Below are 18,474 nucleotides of genomic sequence, written 5' to 3' on the forward strand. Positions count from 1 at the left end.
GTTACACAGTATTCACACAAATTGGGGTTCTGGTAGGAACGACATCTCAACTTTGCGCGTTTGGCGGGACTCAAGTCATATCTACCCTAGATAAACAGTTTGAGAAAGGTGGTCTTCTCACCGCTCTGTCTAGTGGCTGTTAGCGAGGGGCTAACAAACCGCATCTCTAGAGATGCCCAGTAAAAAGGGGTTTCATATATGCTTATTCACATTAATTTCCATCTGTTCTTGCCCATTCATTTGACTTGTCATATCCCCGAAGGCTCTTTACATTTCCCTTATAGCCCACATTGCTACCTAGCATTTAATCATCAGCAAATATGGATGTACTAATTATTCCCCTCATTCAAGTAATTGATACAAATTGTAAGCAGGTCCCAACGATCCCTGCAGAATCCTACTATTACATCCTCTCAACCAGAATCAAAACAAATTATTTATACTTTCTGTTTGTATAAATGCTCAGTTATTGTTTAATTGGTACATTATGAAAAATAGTTAATCCTTCTATGCAAGGTTTTATTAAAAGGCATCAAAAACTGCAATGAAAGACGCAGATACAACACAACAGAATGGGTCACACTCACCAGTTTCTAAAAATACAATATAGTCAATTTCACTTACCAAGGCATCTTTTAGCCTAATTCTTTTTTCTGTTTGTAACATTTACCTAGAATTAGTTGCAGTCCGGGATATATCAAGGGAGATAAGCTCAATTACCTGTTTGTCTCTTTAAGTCTGATACACTAGTATTTTTTGAGTAGATCCATTTAAACGTGACATAAGGTGTGCAGGACTATTTTTCAGCAAACATGCAAATTTAGTCTCTGTGACTGCTGCTGATTTGAAATGAGGTTGCAAGAAAATTCGGGGTTAGGAAGTACTTATACTGGGTCATAAGCTGTATCGGAAAGTTGGGAAAATTTGGTCTTGGTGATTAAGAAGAGTTTCTAACTTGAGTTTAACAGGAAATGAAGACTATGTAGAAACAGAAAGCATTGCATTATTGATTTACTGTCTCCTCAAGTGGTGGAATGCAAAAATTCATGCTAAGAAAAACATGCAGCAAAAACAAAAGGGCTGCAGTGGAGAATTATATATATCCCATGTATGAAAAGAATGTATTTTAAGCACATTCAGGATGGTTCTTTGAAAAAGACAAGGGCACACCATATTAAATTAAGTAATGAGCAAAATTAATTTAACTGTTTAACAGTGCATACATGCTGAATGAACTTTTAAGTGTTAAAAGAACTGCATTTCCTCGAGATTAAAAAATGATATGTGGTATCATTCAAACTTTTTGGCCTGTCAACTGAGAGTCTACTTCCATTGGGTAGAAAATGTAAATTAGGAGGCAGAGTTTTAGCTTAAAGGGTCAGACATTAAGGGCAAAGATGGAATAAAATTGCCCTACCCAGATAATTGTATGATTTATGAAATATTCTAACCCAAATGACTGTGAAAAGTTGATCTTTGATCAAGTTGAGGCAGACCGATGACTATTCTTGCTGCTGCTTCACATGTTCTTACACTTCAACTTCTCTACAGTTGCCATGTTGACAGTTAATTATGATTTGAGTGGCATAATTGCCAACAATCCTTTATTCTGAAACTACCCACTGTCACCATCAATACTTGGTACTCCTTGATGGGTGATGAAACACTACCTACAAGCATTGGTGTTCCTACATCAAATATTCATCTTACAGTGGGGAGTAAGGATGTGCAGATGAACATTAACATATTTCTGTGCATGACTATGTTTCCCAGATTTTTTTTTATTCTTGCTGTTGTTCCGGCCAATGTGATGACCCCAATTAAGGGTACAATTCATTGGTAGGAAGCTACTGAACTTACATCATTCCATAAGTTTATCAATGAAGATGATGTAGAAGACGACGATGGAGAATCCTATCCCAATTGTCAAACAGTACCACACATGGAGTGTGAGTGGTGAGTTGGGGGAAAAGGAAGAAATTCAATTAAAAACAACGAGAAAACATTTTGGAACAAACATATCAACAAAGTCAGCAACTCACACAGAGGAACACAGAAAGAACAAGTAAACTAGAAATCACGAGAAACAGTTCCTATTTCAATCCTAAGGGTTGGTGGAGCAAACTAAACTGCACCTAAATATAATTAAAATCCACATAAATTGTGTTACTCACTTCAAATTGATCCAGAGGAGAGGCAGGTGTATTCAAAAATGCCAAGAAAGAATTCTGTGAGTCTTGGTGCTTTACACCTAGAAAAACAGCAGCAAGATTTTTAAAATTCTAAGTAATATTGAGCTTATTCTTTCTCTGGCGGTCTCTTCCGGCTGCACATGATGGCCAGAGATACTAATTTATCTTGGTTCTTTTGAGATTTTGTTTTTCTTAAAGAAGATGGCTTTAAATTTAAACTGGCTATTGAAATTTATCGTCCATCTATTAAAATGCATTTTAAAATACAAACAGAATAATTAAAAGCTTAGAATAAGCAGCACTGGATAGGCAGTTCATTTGTGAGTAGACAGTGAAATGTGCAGTCACTCTTCTATGGATTATGTCCTTATTAAATATTGCCACAGAACACATAACATAATGCACCCACCCTGACAAAATTGTGACTCCCTTGGAAGTGCAGTGGTGGATGGAGGAGAACTTAAAAAATATTAATTTCAGAGTCTACTTTCAGGGGCAAACTGATGCTCATGGTAAGTCTGCTGCTGAATAATGACATTATAATTTACTCACATATCAACCATAATATTCTGAACCTGGATCTTAAATTTACTGGTAATTTCATTACAAAAACATAATATTACTGCCATGTATTCATTGACTAATAGGTAACTTAACCAACCATCACAATAAGAGAATCATAATCATTATCAATTCAACCATTACCTTAATAAGATTTATCACCAGTTCACACCAACAGTCTTAACCTTTGACAATTTTCATTGAAGGATTAGTTATTTTTAAAGTCCCAGAAACCAGCCTGTTCTTTCAGTTTTACTAATTCATTAATATAATTTTGAAAATGCAATAGTTTCAGACACTCTTAAGAGAAACAAATTAAAGTACAGTAAGGTCTGCAGCATCTGCCCTGTGGCTCATACCCTTTTCTGATTTTATTTCTTCCATTTCTTTCTTCAGTTTCTCAATTTCAGTTAACAGCTCCTGGTTTCTCTTCTCACCATCCTGCAATTTGCTGGAACAAAAAAAATCAATAGAAAAATAAACTTTTAGGGAACAGAATCTTTGCAAAAACTGGAACAGGGAAACAGAGAGAGGCTGACCAAGCTGTACCAGGTACTTGGATTAACAATGGGATGCACAAAAAAGGCCATTCAACTCAACTCAACCTGATTCCACCACGCCTCCCCCAAATTCTCACCAATCTGTCTCTTGCCTTAACTCAAATGCTTGTCATCATTTTTTAAAATTCTAAAATGAGGTTGACTACACATCCCAATTGTGGAAAGGACACACCATTCCTGTGGTGTGAGGATCAGAAATGTGCATGATGCTTCAGCTGTGGCCCAGTTAGTATTTTGTATAGGTACAATATACCTTCCATACATTTTGTCTCTATTTATGAATTTCAGGGTCTCATTTTGTTAAATGCTCTGGGATAAATTTATATACTGAGTACAAGTATTTATTGTAAGAGTTGTCAAATGTTTCTCACAATATTCACAGTAGTAAACGTAAAGATACAATACCCGGTTCACTATAATCATTGATTGTCAGTTCCTGTAAAATACAGGGAATTTCAAAGCATTGGTTTATTTATTTATTTAGGTAGCTAGGTAGGTAGAGATACAGCACAGAACCAGGCCCTTCTGGGCCAACGAGCTGCACTACCCAGCAACCCTCCTATTTAACCCTAGTTGAATCAAAGGACAATCTATAATGATTTATTAACCTACGAGGGGTGATTGATAAGTTTGTGGCCTAAGGTAGAAAGAGTCAATTTTAGAAAACCTAGCACATTTATTTTTCAACATAGTCCCCTCCTACATGTACACACTTAGTCCAGCGGTCGTGGAGCATACGGATCCCTTCTTTGTAGAAGTGGTCTACAGCGGGGGGGGGGGGGGGGGGGGGGATTGATAAGTTTGTGGCCTAAGGTAAAAGGAAATGAGTTATTAACCAAATTTTCTGCATTATCAGTCAAAGACTTGAACTGCACGTGCATGTAACGAAAGCGTCTTGGACCTCCAGGTGGTCCACAGCAGGGGTGATTGATAAGTTCGTGGCCTAAGGTAGAAGGAGAGGAGTTATACAGCTCTCATTACATGCATGTGCGGTTCAACTCTGAGTGAAAATGCAGAAAGTTTGAAGTTAATAACTCATCCACTTCTACCTTAGGCCATGAATTTATCAATTACCCCTGCTGTGGACCACTACTGGAGGTCCAAGACGCTGACTTCTACAAAGATGGGATCTGTATACTCCACAATTGCTAGACTAAGTGTGTAAATGTAGAAAAAATAAATGTGCTAGGTTTTCTAAAATTTACTCCTTCTACCGTAGGCCACGAACTTATCAATCACCCCTCGTACTAACTAGTATGCCTTTGGACTGTGGGAGGAAACTGGAGCACCCAGAGGAAACCCACACATTCCATGCAGACTCCTTACAGATATTGCCAGGTATGAACATCGCACTCTGGAATGACCCAAGCTGTAAGGTTGTTGCACTAACCACTACGCTACTGCAGTGTTCCTTTAATTTTATTAAAGGAACCTGAAGAATTATTATTGTCCATCTCAGAATAATGAAAATGTATTTGTAAAAATGGATTATTTTCGGTATGATAGGCAAAACACTCCATTGACTGGAGAATTATCGTGCACAATGTCACTTATGGAGTTCTTGATCAATGTCACTTATGGAGTTCTCAGGTCAATATTCTCGGCCCAGCCATCTTCAGCTGTTCAGCATTGGAACAGCTTCTTTCCATCACAGAAGCTGGGATGATTACTGATTTATTTCAGTGATAGCGTAGAGTAGGCTCTTCCAGCCATATTGCCCCAATAACCCCCAACAAATCCAATTACTCTAAGATAATCACGGGACAATTATAATGATTAATTAACCTATCCACTATGCCTTTGCACTGTGGGATGAAACCAGAGGATTTGGAGAAAACCCATGCATTCCATGGGAAGGATGTACAGAGACTCCTTACAGATTGGTGCTGGACTTGAACTCTGAAGCGCCCCAAGCTGTAATAGCATTGTGCTAACCACTACACTACTGCGGTGCCCTGATGAATGCACAATGTTCAGTTCCATTCACAATTTTTCAGTAAATGAAACAATACACACCTGAATGTAGCAAGATCTGGACAACTCTTAAGCACTGGCCAGTAAGTAAGAAATAACATTTCCATTACTGAAATACCAGGCCACCTCCAACATCTAACCATCTACCCTTGTCATTCAGTGGCATTACTATTACTCAGTCCCCACAGAGGCTGAAGTGAGAACCATCCACAAAATTCCTTAAATGCATCCACGCTAATCCAACAAGGGGCAAAGACGAGTTACTGGTGCCTTAAAATCAATCACTTCAGGCAGATGGGGCTTGTCAGTTCATCGAGGAGCAGGAAAACTCTGATCTCAAACATCTGCTGTCTTGTGGCTATACCCACCATTGGAGAAGGCTTCGGAAGTAAACTCAAGGGAAATATCCAGAGCTGGACTACCTAAAGCAGTCCACGTTGTGTTCAACACTAACTGGCAACTTCTGTGACACTGCTGATACAAAAGTGTATTGGTCTCTGCCGTTCCTTTGGGTTCAACAGATGTATGAAGAAGGGGAACTTGCTACACGGGCAACAGCTTGCTCTCCATATTGAACTGCCCAGGCTTGCGTATCTAGTCAGCTAAGATTCAACATCCATGGTCAACCCTGAACGATGGAGGCCTCACTCATTCAATCCAACAGTACCTCACAAAGTTTAATTCCCTGCCCCACTTCCATTTGACCTGTCTGTCCTCTGTTGCCAGGGTGAGATCAAGTGCAAACCACAGAAACAGCATGTCACATTCCAGTGGAGTAGTCTGCAACCCAAACTTTGAATTCTCCAGTTTCAGGTTCCATGCTCTCCCTCTGTCCCTCTCTCTGCTCCTGATCTACCCAAGCCCTTTTCAAACCCTTATCACCCATATACCCTCTCCTCCCCACCAGCTTATCACCCACAAACTTGTCCCAAAGAGTCCCCAATCCCACCGTTCCCACCTGCCCATCCACTTCCTTTATTTGGTTCCAAGTACCATCTTCTTTTTCTATCAGTTTCCATCATCTGCAGCCCTTTGCCTCCATCTATCACTTTACTGTACCTATGAATATTTCCAACTTTTTCTCTATGCCAACCACACTTCCTCACCCGAACCCACCCTACACTTACCACTCTATCCCCTCATCTCTTTATATTGACTATCTCCTTTCAGTCCACATGAAAGGTCTTAACCTGAAACAAGAACTGTCCATTTTCCACTGACGCTGCCCGATCTGCTGATTTCTTCCAGTAGTGTGTTCTTAGCACCTCACAAACCTGCAGTGACTACTATCAAGAAAGATAACCCAGGTGTATGAGAAGATAACCCAATGTATGATCCCCTCCAAGTTGTACACCATTCCTTCACAATTACTACAGGCTCTGAGGATTTGCTCTTTTATAGTGCCGTGCCCTGGCTGTTTTAATATTAAAGGCAGCTTTATTGCTAATTCAATAAGCCTGGGTTCATTCAGAATGGTTCTTTTTAAAGGATCTTGGTTTAAGTGTTATAAATGTGCTATAAATCAGCAGGAAAAATACTGATCTCCAATGAACAGCAACTTCAGAAGGATATAATCAATAAGAATGTAATTTTAATTTTAATCATAAAATGTCACTATTCTGCAAACTTTTCTTTAAAGCGTTTATAAAATTTTTAGGAGCCCATATAGATCTAGTCAATTACAACATTCAGTGATGTGAGCCCATATCCCTATATTTTGGCAAAGACTGCACACTAAATTGACTCTGAATCACTTTGGGTATCATAAAAGTTGATTATTGAAAAGACATCTTTCTTCTATAGATACCTATTGTAACAATTCTCGGTTGCTTACACCACAGCTGGTTAAACGGGCTCTCAAAATCAACAATTAAGCTCCAGCACAAGGGACTGAAGATCAGGGTTCAGGATGCATGACTTAATTATGTAAAACATACATCTTACACAAGATCATCCAGCCACATACATGGCAAAATCAACACCACCATGGTCTGAGTTTTGTCTCTTTTACATTGAAACATAGAAAATAGGTGCAGGAGTAGGCCATTCGGCCCTTTGAGCCCACACCGCCATTCAGTATGATCATGGCTGATCATTCAACTCAGAAGCCTGTACCTGCTTTCTCTACATACCCCCGATCCCTTTAGTCACAAGGGCCATATCTAACTCCCTCTTAAATATAGCCAATGAACTGGCCTCAACTGTTTCCTGTGGCAGAGTATTCCACAGATTCTCTACTCCCTGTGTGAAGAAGCTTTTCCTCATCTCGGTCCTAAAAGGCTTCCCCTTTATCCTCAAACTGTGACCCCTTGTTCTGGACTTCCCCAACATTGGGAACAATCTTCCTGCACCTAGCCTGTCCAATCCCTCTAGAATTTTATACGTTTCAATAAGATCCCCCCCTCAATCTTCTAAATTCCAGCAAGTATAAGCCTAGTCGATCCAGTTTTTCTTCATATGAAAGTCCTGCCATCCCAGGAATCAATCTGGTGAACCTTCTTTGTACTCCCTCTATGGCAAGAATGTCTTTCCTCAGATTAGGGGACCAAAACTGCACACAATACTCCAGGTGTGGTCTCACCAAGGCCTTGTACAACTGCAGTAGAACCTCCCTGCTCCTGTACTCGAACCCTCTTGCTATGTATGCCAACATACCATTCGCCTTTTTCACCGCCTGCTGTACCTGCATGCCCACTTTCAACGATTGGTGTACAATGACACCCAAGTCTCGTTGCACCTCCCCTTTTCCTAATCGGCCACCATTCAGATAATAATCTGTTTTCCTGTTCTTGCCACCAAAGTGGATAACTTCACATTTATCCACATTAAATTGCATCTGCCATGAATTTGCCCACTCACCTAACCTATCCAAGTCACCCTGCATCCTCATAGCATCCTCCTCACAGCTAACACGCCGCCCAGCTTCCTGTCATCCGCAAACTTGGAGATGCTGAATTTAATTCCCTCATCTAAATCATTAACATATATTGTAAACAACTGGGGTCCCAGCACTGAGCCTTGCGGTACCCCACTAGTCACTGCCTGCCATTCTGAAAAGGTCCCATTTATTCGCACTCTTTACTTCCTGTCTGCCAACCAATTCTCTAATCCACATCAATACCATACCCCCAATACCGTGTGCTTTAAGTTTGCACACTAATCTCCTGTGTGGGACCTTGTCAAAAGCCTTTTGAAAATCCAAATATACCACATCCACTGGTTCTCCCCTATCCATTCTACTAGTTACATCCTCAAAAAATTCTATAAGGTTCGTCAGACATGACTTTCCTTTCACAAATCCATGCTGACTTTGTCCGTTGATTTCACCGCTTTCCAAATGTGCTGTTATCACATCTTTGATAACTGACTCTAGCATTTTCCCTACCACCGACGTTAGGCTAACCGGTCTATAATTCCCCGGTTTCTCTCTCACTCCTTTTTTAAAAAGCGGGGTTACATTAGCCACCCTCCAATCCTCAGGAACCAATCCAGAATCTAAAGAGTTTTGAAAAATTATCACTAATGCATTCACTATTTCTTGAGCTACTTCCTTAAGCACTCTGGGATGCAGACCATCTGGCCCTGGGGATTTATGTGCCTTTAATCCCTTCAATTTACCTAACACCACTTCCCTACTAACATGTTTTTCCCTCAGTTCCTCCATCTCACTAGACCCTCCGTCCCCTACTATTTCCGGAAGATTATTCATGTCCTCCTCAGTGAAGACAGAACCAAAGTAGTTATTCAATTGGTCTGCCAAGTCCTTGTTCCCCACGATCAATTCACCTGTTTCTGACTGTAAGGGACCTACATTTGTCTTAACCAATCTTTTTCTTTTCACATATCTATAAAAGCTCAGTTTTTATGTTCCCTGTCAGCTTTCTCTCATAATCTTTGTTCCCCTTCCTAGTTAAGCCCTTTGTCCTCCTCTGCTGGACTCTAATTTCTCCCAGTCCTCAGGTGTGCCACCTTTTGTGACTAATTTGTGCGTTTCTTCATTGGAATTGATACTATCCCTAATTTCCCTTGTCAGCCACGGGTGCACTACCTTCCCTGGTTTATTCTTTTGCCAAACTGGAATGAACAATTGTTGTAGTTCATCCATGCGATCTTTAAATATTTGCCATTGCATATCCACCGTCAACCCTTTAAGTATCACTTGCCAGTCTATCTTAGCTAATTCACGTCTCATACCTTCAAAGTTACCCTTCTTTAAGTTCAGGGCCTTTGTTTCTGAATTAACTATGTCACTCTCCATCTTAATGAAGAATTCCACCATATTATGGTCACTCTTACCCAAGGGGCCTCGCACGACAAGATTGCTAACTAACCCTTCCTCATTGCTCAATACTCTGTCTAGAATGGCCTGCTCTCTCGTTGGTTCCTCGACATGTTGGTTCAGAAACCATCCCGCATACATTACAGGAAATCCTCTTCCTCAGCGCCCTTACCAATTTGGTTCACCCAGTCTACAAGTATATGTAGATTGAAGTCACCCATTATAACTGCTGTTCCTTTATGGCACGCATTTCTAATTTTCTGTTTAATGTCATCCCCAACCTCCCTATTACTGTTAGGTGGCCTGTACACAACTCCCACCAGCATTTTCTGCCCCTTAGTGTTATGCAGCTCCACCCATATCGATTCCACATCCTCCCGGCTAATGTCCTTCCTTTCTATTGCGTTAATCTCCTCTCTAACCAGCAACGCTACCCCACCTCCTTTTTTTTCCTGTCTATCCCTCCTGAGTATTGAATATCCCTGGATGTTGAGCTCCCATCCTTGGTCACCCTGGAGCCATGTCTCTGTGATCCCAACTATATCATATTCATTTACAAACATCCTTGGAAAATTCTGTAAATCTCTCAATAGAAATCAACTTAAAAAAGGAATCCAAATAATTTAAAAACTGGCTCCTTCCCAACTCCAACCAAGTTATTTATCTTATGGATTTCTTCCTTGCAGGCAAGCTGTCACATTTTTATGATGACTAGCTGGATCTGGTTCTGGCTTCATTGACTGCTTATAATAAAACTAGAGCAGGACTAGTCACAGGCTGTAAAAGGCCATTTATTTCAGGATGGAAATACTTCAGAATGTAAACACTCCTCCATTCCACCAGTACCCAAGATCTCTCTGCCCCTCCAAATATGGGCTCTCGAGTGTTCCTGAATTTAATTGATTGACTGTGGGGAACCTTGTCATTATCGCCAAGGCCTTGGCTCCAGAACTTCGCTTTTAAATATCTCATCCTTAAAAAAATTCTTTAAAATCTACTTTCACCATGTTTTTAAGCATCTGCATAATGTCTCCTTATATGGCTCAGCATCAAACTGCATTTGGTAAAGTATTTTTTCAATAGCATCATCATTTGGTTTTGTGAACAAAACTTCCCAAACCATTGCAGCTAAGCTAGCATCTTAATCAAAACCCTGGAAATAAGGACATAATTTAAGTTGATTTGATAAAGGCTGGCAATAGGATCATGCCATCAATAAGCTACGTTGTATTTGCAGTAGTCGTGTTCCCCATTAGCTTTGGCTCCAGTTTCAGTTCCAGAGGTGTATTATAACTTGTGAGGGGATACAAGTGGGGATATAGACCATATGCCTAAGATGGGGTTGGAGATCAATTCGGAGGAGACAAGCAAAAGACCAACAAAAGTTTCCCCTTACAGGTGTCCCCCGCTTTTCGAATGTTCGCTTTACGAAACCTTGCTGTTATGAAAGCCCTACATTAGTTATCTGTTTTTGCTAACAGAAGGTGTTTTCACTGTTACGAAAAAAGGCAGCGCGCCAAAGAAGTAGTGCGTGATAAAAGGCAGCACGCACCCCGAGCAGCCAAGCTTCTCCCCCAGAACTGCATTCTAGCCGGCATTGCTTAAACACGTGCCTGTGAGCGGCTGTTAGCAAGATGAGTTCTAAGGTATCGGAAAAGCCTAAGAGAGCTCGTAAGGGTGTTACGCTTAGCATAAAACTAGACAAAATTAAGCATTTCGATCGTGGTGAACGAAGTAAGGACAAAGTGAGTTTGGCTTGTGGAAGATGACGAAGATGATGTTGAAGAGGTTTTAGCATCCCATGACCAAGAACTGATAGATGAAGAGCTGATGCAATTGGAAGAGGAAAGGATAACAATCGAAACCGAATGCAGTAGTGAATGGACCGAAAATAAAGTTGTCCAGGAACCGAATGCGTAGCAACTGCATGAGATTTTCGCTGCAATGATTGCAGAAATGTACGACTTTAATTTTGAAAGGGTACGTAGGTTTAGTGCATATTTGCAAGATGGTTTGAGTGCTTACAAAGAACTGTACAATAGAAAAATGCACGAGGCTAAGCAGTCAAGCATACTGTCATTCTTCAAGCCTTCCACATCAGCCACGGCAAACGATGAACCTCGACCTTCGACATTCAGTCAGGCAGACATAGAAGAAGATGACCTGCCTGCCCTGATGGAAACAGACGACGATGAGATGACACCCCAGTGTCCCACCACCCCAATCTCCCAGCCGTGGAGCGATACATCGCCGCGGAGAATGCAGCGGTAGCCGGTATGCACCCAACACATTTCAAGAAAAAAGCTGAAATAAACAAGCTAATTAATTAGGTGCCGCCCAGCACATAAATGCCGGCCCAGATCAGAGGCGATTGCCGATTGCGTCGCCTCTAATCTGGACCGACATTTAAGTGCCGGGTGACACTTAATTAATTAGCTTGTTTATTTCCGCTTTTTTCTTAAAGATGTGCTGGGTGTGTCCTGGCTACCATTGCACTGCTGCATGCTTCGCGGATCGGTATCAGTCGGCGGCCTGGAGGTTGGGGACCACTGCACCACCCCAACCTCTGACAACTCAGCCTAACACACCATCATCAGTGTTCTCGGCGCTGTCTTCCCGATTCCAGTAAGTGATACTACACTCTACATACATCATTTCTACTTTATATAGGTTGTGTATTTTTATGTGTTATTTGATATGATTTGGCAGCTTCATAGCTTAAAGGTTACTGGAGAGAGTGTTTCTGCCCAGAGCGCTTGCGTGAGATTTTTGCTACGGAGAACAGTGCGGCAATGATTATAGAGAAGTATTTCTAGTTTATATAGGATATGTTTTTATCATACCATTCCTACTTTTACTATATGTTACTGTTATTTTAGGTTTTATGTGTTATTTGGCATGACTTGGTAGGTTATTTTTTGGGTCTGTGAATGCTCACAAATTTTTCCCATATAAATAAATGGCAATTGCTTCTTCACTTTACGACGTTCTGGCTTACGAACCGTTTCATAGGAACGCTCTACCTTCGGATGGCGGGGGAAACCTGTATTTGGGTAAGTTTAAAAAAAACTGAACTGATCTTTTGGATGAGAGCTTCCAACAGTCCCAATAAAGACCAGTCTTTCTAATGCTGTAAATGGGCAAAACTGATTACAATGTGTATTGTGCTTGATTACTGTGTAATTTATCAGCTGAAATGGATAGTAAGACTCCACTCCCACCTCTTGCACCCAATGTGTTGCTTCAACAACAAGGCCAATTACTCTTAAAGTGTCCTCCCACTCTCATTGTAGTCTTCAGGCACATTTCCATACTACTGACCCTGACCCTGTACCAAACAAGTTTTAATTAGGACTTCATAAAAATCCAAAGAATTTATTTTCAATTAAAGTACTGTAATTTACCTTGAATTAAAGAAACACAACTCACAATGACAAGAACATCAAAAGGTATTGGGGCCTGTCACCAATAAAATCATCTGAGGTCAGGATATTTTTATTTCTTACCCAACTATATTTGTTTATGCTGTGCCGACAAATCCTCTGATGTGACCTTACTGAGGCGTATAATCCTCTAATAAAGGTGAAATTGTGCACTGCATTTGCTCCTCTCCGCGTGACTTCAACTGGTTTTCTTTTTATACATTGCACTTGACTGCTCCTTCAGAATGTAAGTGACTTACTTGGTCCTGAAATGCCACACAATCAGATTCAGAGAGCTACTTACCTGTAATCATCAGGTTCTTGAACCAACCTGCACAACTATGGAACACTTTGAATCAGTTACTTTGATTTTGTCTTTTATTTTGCACTAATGCCTTGATTTTGTACAGTCTTTATTTTCACTGCATGGTATAATTTTATGCATAATTTATATCTGTGTTGTCTGTACCCATATACATGTCATGCTGCCGCAGTTTTTCATTGTACTCTACCTCACCGTACTTTGTTCACGTGACAACAAACTTGACTTGACATAGGGATGTCATATAATAATTGTTTTGAAGTTTTAAAAAAAATCCTAAGATGATTAATAGGAATATAATCTAGCAAAGTATGACACGGAATTACACAAGGAGATAGCAGAAGACTAAAAGCTTACTAAGATAGGCAAGCCTTGAGGGCAATCCATGAGGGAGGCAGAGGGAATTCCAGAAGTCAAAGCCTGGCAGCTGATGTCATGGCCACCACTGGCATGACAAAGAAAATCAGGGATGTACAAGAACTCAAAGTTGAATCAATATTTTTCAGATTTCCTCATTACTGGATTACTAGCAAGGCGTTACCTACAGTACTGTATATATAGCTAGGGTTCCTAAGACTTTTGCATAGTACTGTATTTGTCAATGTGGAACAGAGAATGAATTTGCAAACCTGGCAGGAGCAAAGGATGTTGGGAACGGCGATGGTGTAGTTTTGCGGGAGGAGTGTGGGACAGATGGCAGAGAAGGAATGCCAGGGGCGGCATACGGCTTGGGTGCAGACACACCAGCCCTGAAACAACAGGCAAGGTCACTTGAGTTCAAACAATTGGTTTATTGATTAATACTTAATGTCTTGCGTGTCAGAGTCAGGTTTATCATCACTCGCAGATGTCATGAAATTGGTTTCTTTCTGTGTGTGACAGCAGTACAGGGCAATATATAAAATTATTACAGTACTGTGCAAAAGTCTTAGGAACTCTAGCTATATATATGTGCCTAAGATTTTTGAACAGTACTGTACATTACAACTATAACCATCATCCTACCTGTCCTGAAGGGCTTACTGCAGTCAGTAATGAAGCATGAATGAACCAGTATTTTAAACAGTTCATAAGTGGTATTGATTACTTATATTTGGAGGACTGACTCCCAAAATCTGTACATGGACTTGCAATGATGGAACCAAATCTGCATTGTGCAATTTAAGTAAGCACAGTGTCCCTAGGTGCATCAATACCAGCCAGTGACATTGGTAACAATATTGTACCAGATATTTTGTTTGCAATGTTTTCAAAACATAAAACTTGCATTCATAATGTTTTCAAAACTCAAGAGCTACTAATGTCATATTACTATTTAACTCTGGTTTAATCCTGTATAAGTGAAACTTTGTATTTTTCATATACAGTGGATTCCAGTTAATTGTGCCATTGGTTAATTGGTACAGCAGCTTATTTGGGACAACTCTTAAAGAACAAAAACTAATTGAGAAAATAGCCAGGATTCCCTTTCTTTACTTGGAACATTATGCAGCTTAATCGAGACAGGAGACTTTTGCCAAACAGTTTTGACCTAGTGCCAGTCGCATACACTTGTGTGGACATTGGAGCGAACAGTTTTTTAATAGCATCAGTTGGGTATGTTTATGTTCAAAAAGCAGTGATTTTTGTCACTGACTGTTGGCAAGAAATAAGTAGTAAGACAATACAGAACTGTTTTGATCATTACAGTTTCAAGCATTTGAGCTTGGAGATGGCAGAAATGGCTAGGAGTGAAAATGAAATGATTTCACTATTTCAACAAGCTAGAGACTGTGAAGAATTTGAAGCTATCGACAATCATCTTCAATGCTATAATGAAAACAAAGATTTGAAGGATACAATTCAAAAGCATTGTTTGAAGGCAGTCCACTATCTGCACTGATTTTGTTCATTTATAGTCAATCAAAAGAACACAGCAATGTACACTGGGTGAATTCCTCCATCAATAGCTATTAGGAACTAATATACAATTTTATAGTACTGTAGTAGTAATTTGTTGTATTTCACTGAAGTACATAATTTGTTTACTAGTTAAATGGTAGTTTGTCATTTTTTCCCCTTTTTAACTATTTCCATGAAACTTCGGCTAATTGGGCCAAAATGCACTGGTCCTGATCTGTCCCAATTAACATGAATCCACTGTATTTCTTCCTACAGAGGATGCCATTTGGTCCATCAATCCCATCCCTCCACTTATTTCCTTGTAATATATTTCCCCATACATATTCCAGGAAAGAAGAAGGCAAAGTCAATGTGAAAAAGACTATGAATGAATAATTTTCTTCATTGTCCAGTTATAATGTCTATATGAACTGCCTCTACAAATCTCACCTAATTTTTATTTAGAGTCACAGAAACCAGAAACAGTTCCTTCAGCTCATTATGTCCATGCCGACCATCAAGTTAAATATCTCTCCTAGATCCACAAAAAGTGCATTCAAAAATACAGGTCCTCTCCAACTTACAGCAGTACCTGTGAACGTTTGTAAATTGGACAGTTAATAAGTCAGAAGTGAGTCTATGAAACAAGTGCCCGGACAGCAGAAAATGTCTGCAGCACCACAGCAGCCTGCAAATGCATCCTGCTGATCTTCCAGAGACTTGCTCATATGTATTGGCTGTACATAAGTCAGGCGTTTGTAAGCAGGATCTGTACGTGAAAGTTCATTCCATACTTACTAATTTTAATATGGCCTATTCAGTAATTGCTGCATCTTACTGCTACAGGATATTATTTGATTTTTAAATAATTCTATCTTTTAAGCCTTATTCTAGCATTTTCTACCATCAAGCCTTACAATTGAACAGAATTTCCAGAGGCCATCAGTAGGAATATATTGTATAAGCTTACAAATCTCTTAAGATATTGCTTTCTGGAAACATCCCTACATTTCTGAATATAGGTTAACAATATTGGGAGAAAGTCGAATTGTAACAAGGGCAAGGAAGTAGCTCTTTTAAGCAACTAAAGATCATAAGACAAAGGAGCAGGATTAGGCTACCCAACCCACTGAGTCTGCTCCATCATTCCATCATGGTTGAATTTTTAACCCTCTCAACCCATTCTCTAGCCTTCTACCTGTAACCTTCCAACCACTGACTAACCAAGAACCTACCAACTTCAGCTTTAAATATACTCAATAATTTAGCCCCTACCGCCATCCAGGGAAATGAATTCCACAGATTCAGCCCCTCTGGCTAAAGAAATTCTTTCTCATCTCTATTCTAAATGGATGTCCCTCTATTCTGAGGCTGTGCACTCTGGTCCTGGACTCACCCACTAGAGGGAGCATCCACTCTGTCTAGGCCTTTCAATGTTCACAACAGGAATTCTGCAGATGCTGGAAATTCAAGCAACACACATAAAAGTTGCTGGTGAACGCAGCAGGCCAGGCAGCATCTCTAGGAAGAGGTGCAGTCGACGTTTCAGGCCGAGATCCTTCATCAGGTCCTGACGAAGGGTCTCGGCCTGAAACGTCGACTGCACCTCTTCCGAGAGATGCTGCCTGGCCTGCTGCGTTCACCAGCAACTCTTATGTGTGTTGCTTTCAATGTTCAATAGGTTTCAATGAGATTATCCCCAACCCCACTATCCTTTTAAATTGCAGCGAGTACAGGCCCAAAACCATTACTCCTCATATGTTAAACCTTCTCATGAACTTCTTCTGGACCCTCTCCAATGCCAGCACATATTTTCTTAGATAAGAGCCCAAAGCTGCTCATAATACCCCAAGTGCCGTCTGACCAATGCCTTAGAAAGCCTCAGCATCACATTTTTGTTTTTATATTCTAGTCCTCTCAAAATGAATGCTGACATTACATTTACCTTCCTTACCACCAACTCAACCTCTAAGTTAATCTTTAGGAAATCCTACACAAGGACTCTCAAGTGCCTTTGTACTTCAGATTTTTGAATTTTCTCCCCATTTAGAAAATAGTCTACACTTTTATTCCTTCTACTAAAGTGCATGAACCTACAACTTCCTTACACTATATTCCATCTGCTACTTCTTTGTCCATTCTTCCAATTTATCCAAGTCCTTCTGCAGACTTACTGCTTCCTTAACACAACCTGCATCCCCACCTAACGTTGTATTGTCTGTAAACTTGCCTATAAAGCCATCAATTTTGTTATCCAAGTTGTTTACATATAACATGAAAATAAGTGGTCCCAACACTGACCCCTGCAAAGACCATTTATCACTGGCAGCCAACCAGAATTAGCCTTTATTCTAACTCTTTGCCTCCTGCCAACCATCTAATCTTCGATCCATGCTAGGATTTTTCATGTAATACCATGGGCTCTTATCTCGTTAAGCAGCCTCTTGTATGGCACCTTGTCAAAGGTATTCTGAAAATCCAAGCAATCAATGACACCTTCTGATGTATTTCTGTGAACTCACCATTCAGTAGATATGCTAGCGGCTTTGACTTTATTGAGTTCATCCTGAATGACCTGTTTTGCACGGATTTCTGCATCAAGAGCTGACTGTAGCTCCAATCGAGCTGACATGTCCACTTTCTGAGAGCGTCGCATCTTCCAGGGCATATCCTGAAAGGGGTAGTAAGAGAAAGAGGGGAGTGGCATAGGGAGAGGAGCAGCAGACAGAGAGAGAAGGGGGCAGGAGAAAAAGACAGGAAAGATGAGAGGGAGCCAGGGAGGAGGCAGAAAGAGGGAGGGGAAAAAAGGAGAGGTGTGGCAGAGAGAGAAGTGGATGGCAGAGAAATATAGAGAGTGGCAGAAGGACAAAGGAGGGGTGGCAGAGAGAGGAAGAAACAGATGGAGTAGAGGGGGATGTAAAAGACAGAAGGAGAGCAATGGTAGAGAGAGCAAGGGGAGGATAAGCAGAGGCATATGGGGGAAGTAGCAGAGAAGAATGGAGGGAGGGAGAGGAATGGGAGGGAGAAGAGGGAGTGGTTGCAAAGAGTGAGATGGGGTGGCAGACCAGCAGGTTTGTGCAGCACAGAGAGAGGGAGGGGCAGCAGAGAGATGGGGGAAATGCAGCAGGGAAGATGGGGGGGAGGCAGAGAGGAAGAGCAATAAAGAAATTAAGAGACAGATGGGGAGGGGAGGGTGTAGAGGGGTTGGGGGTGAGAGGGGTAGAGGGAGTAGAGGTGAGAGGGGGAGGGGCAAGAGAGGGAGGAAGAGGTGGAGGGGTAAGAG

The 18,474-nt window shown here is 40.8% G+C and overlaps 1 protein-coding gene across 9 annotated transcripts in view; it reads right to left on the minus strand.

Annotated features, from left to right (window-relative positions):
* Nucleotides 1-18,474, minus strand: part of LOC140191079 (serine/threonine-protein kinase MRCK alpha-like) — a 596,213-nt gene that overhangs the window by 111,000 nt on the left and 466,739 nt on the right. For all 9 annotated transcript variants that reach the window (XM_072248222.1, XM_072248216.1, XM_072248164.1 and 6 more), the window contains 3 exons: nt 17,714-17,862; nt 3,113-3,204; nt 2,175-2,251 (listed from right to left, as the gene is read on the minus strand). In XM_072248222.1, the coding sequence (XP_072104323.1) occupies nt 2,175-2,251; nt 3,113-3,204; nt 17,714-17,862 (318 nt within the window). The remainder of the gene's footprint in view (nt 1-2,174; nt 2,252-3,112; nt 3,205-17,713; nt 17,863-18,474) is intronic.

The sequence above is a fragment of the Mobula birostris genome, chromosome 2 (genome assembly GCF_030028105.1).
Source record: "Mobula birostris isolate sMobBir1 chromosome 2, sMobBir1.hap1, whole genome shotgun sequence".
Lineage (NCBI taxonomy): Eukaryota > Metazoa > Chordata > Chondrichthyes > Myliobatiformes > Myliobatidae > Mobula > Mobula birostris.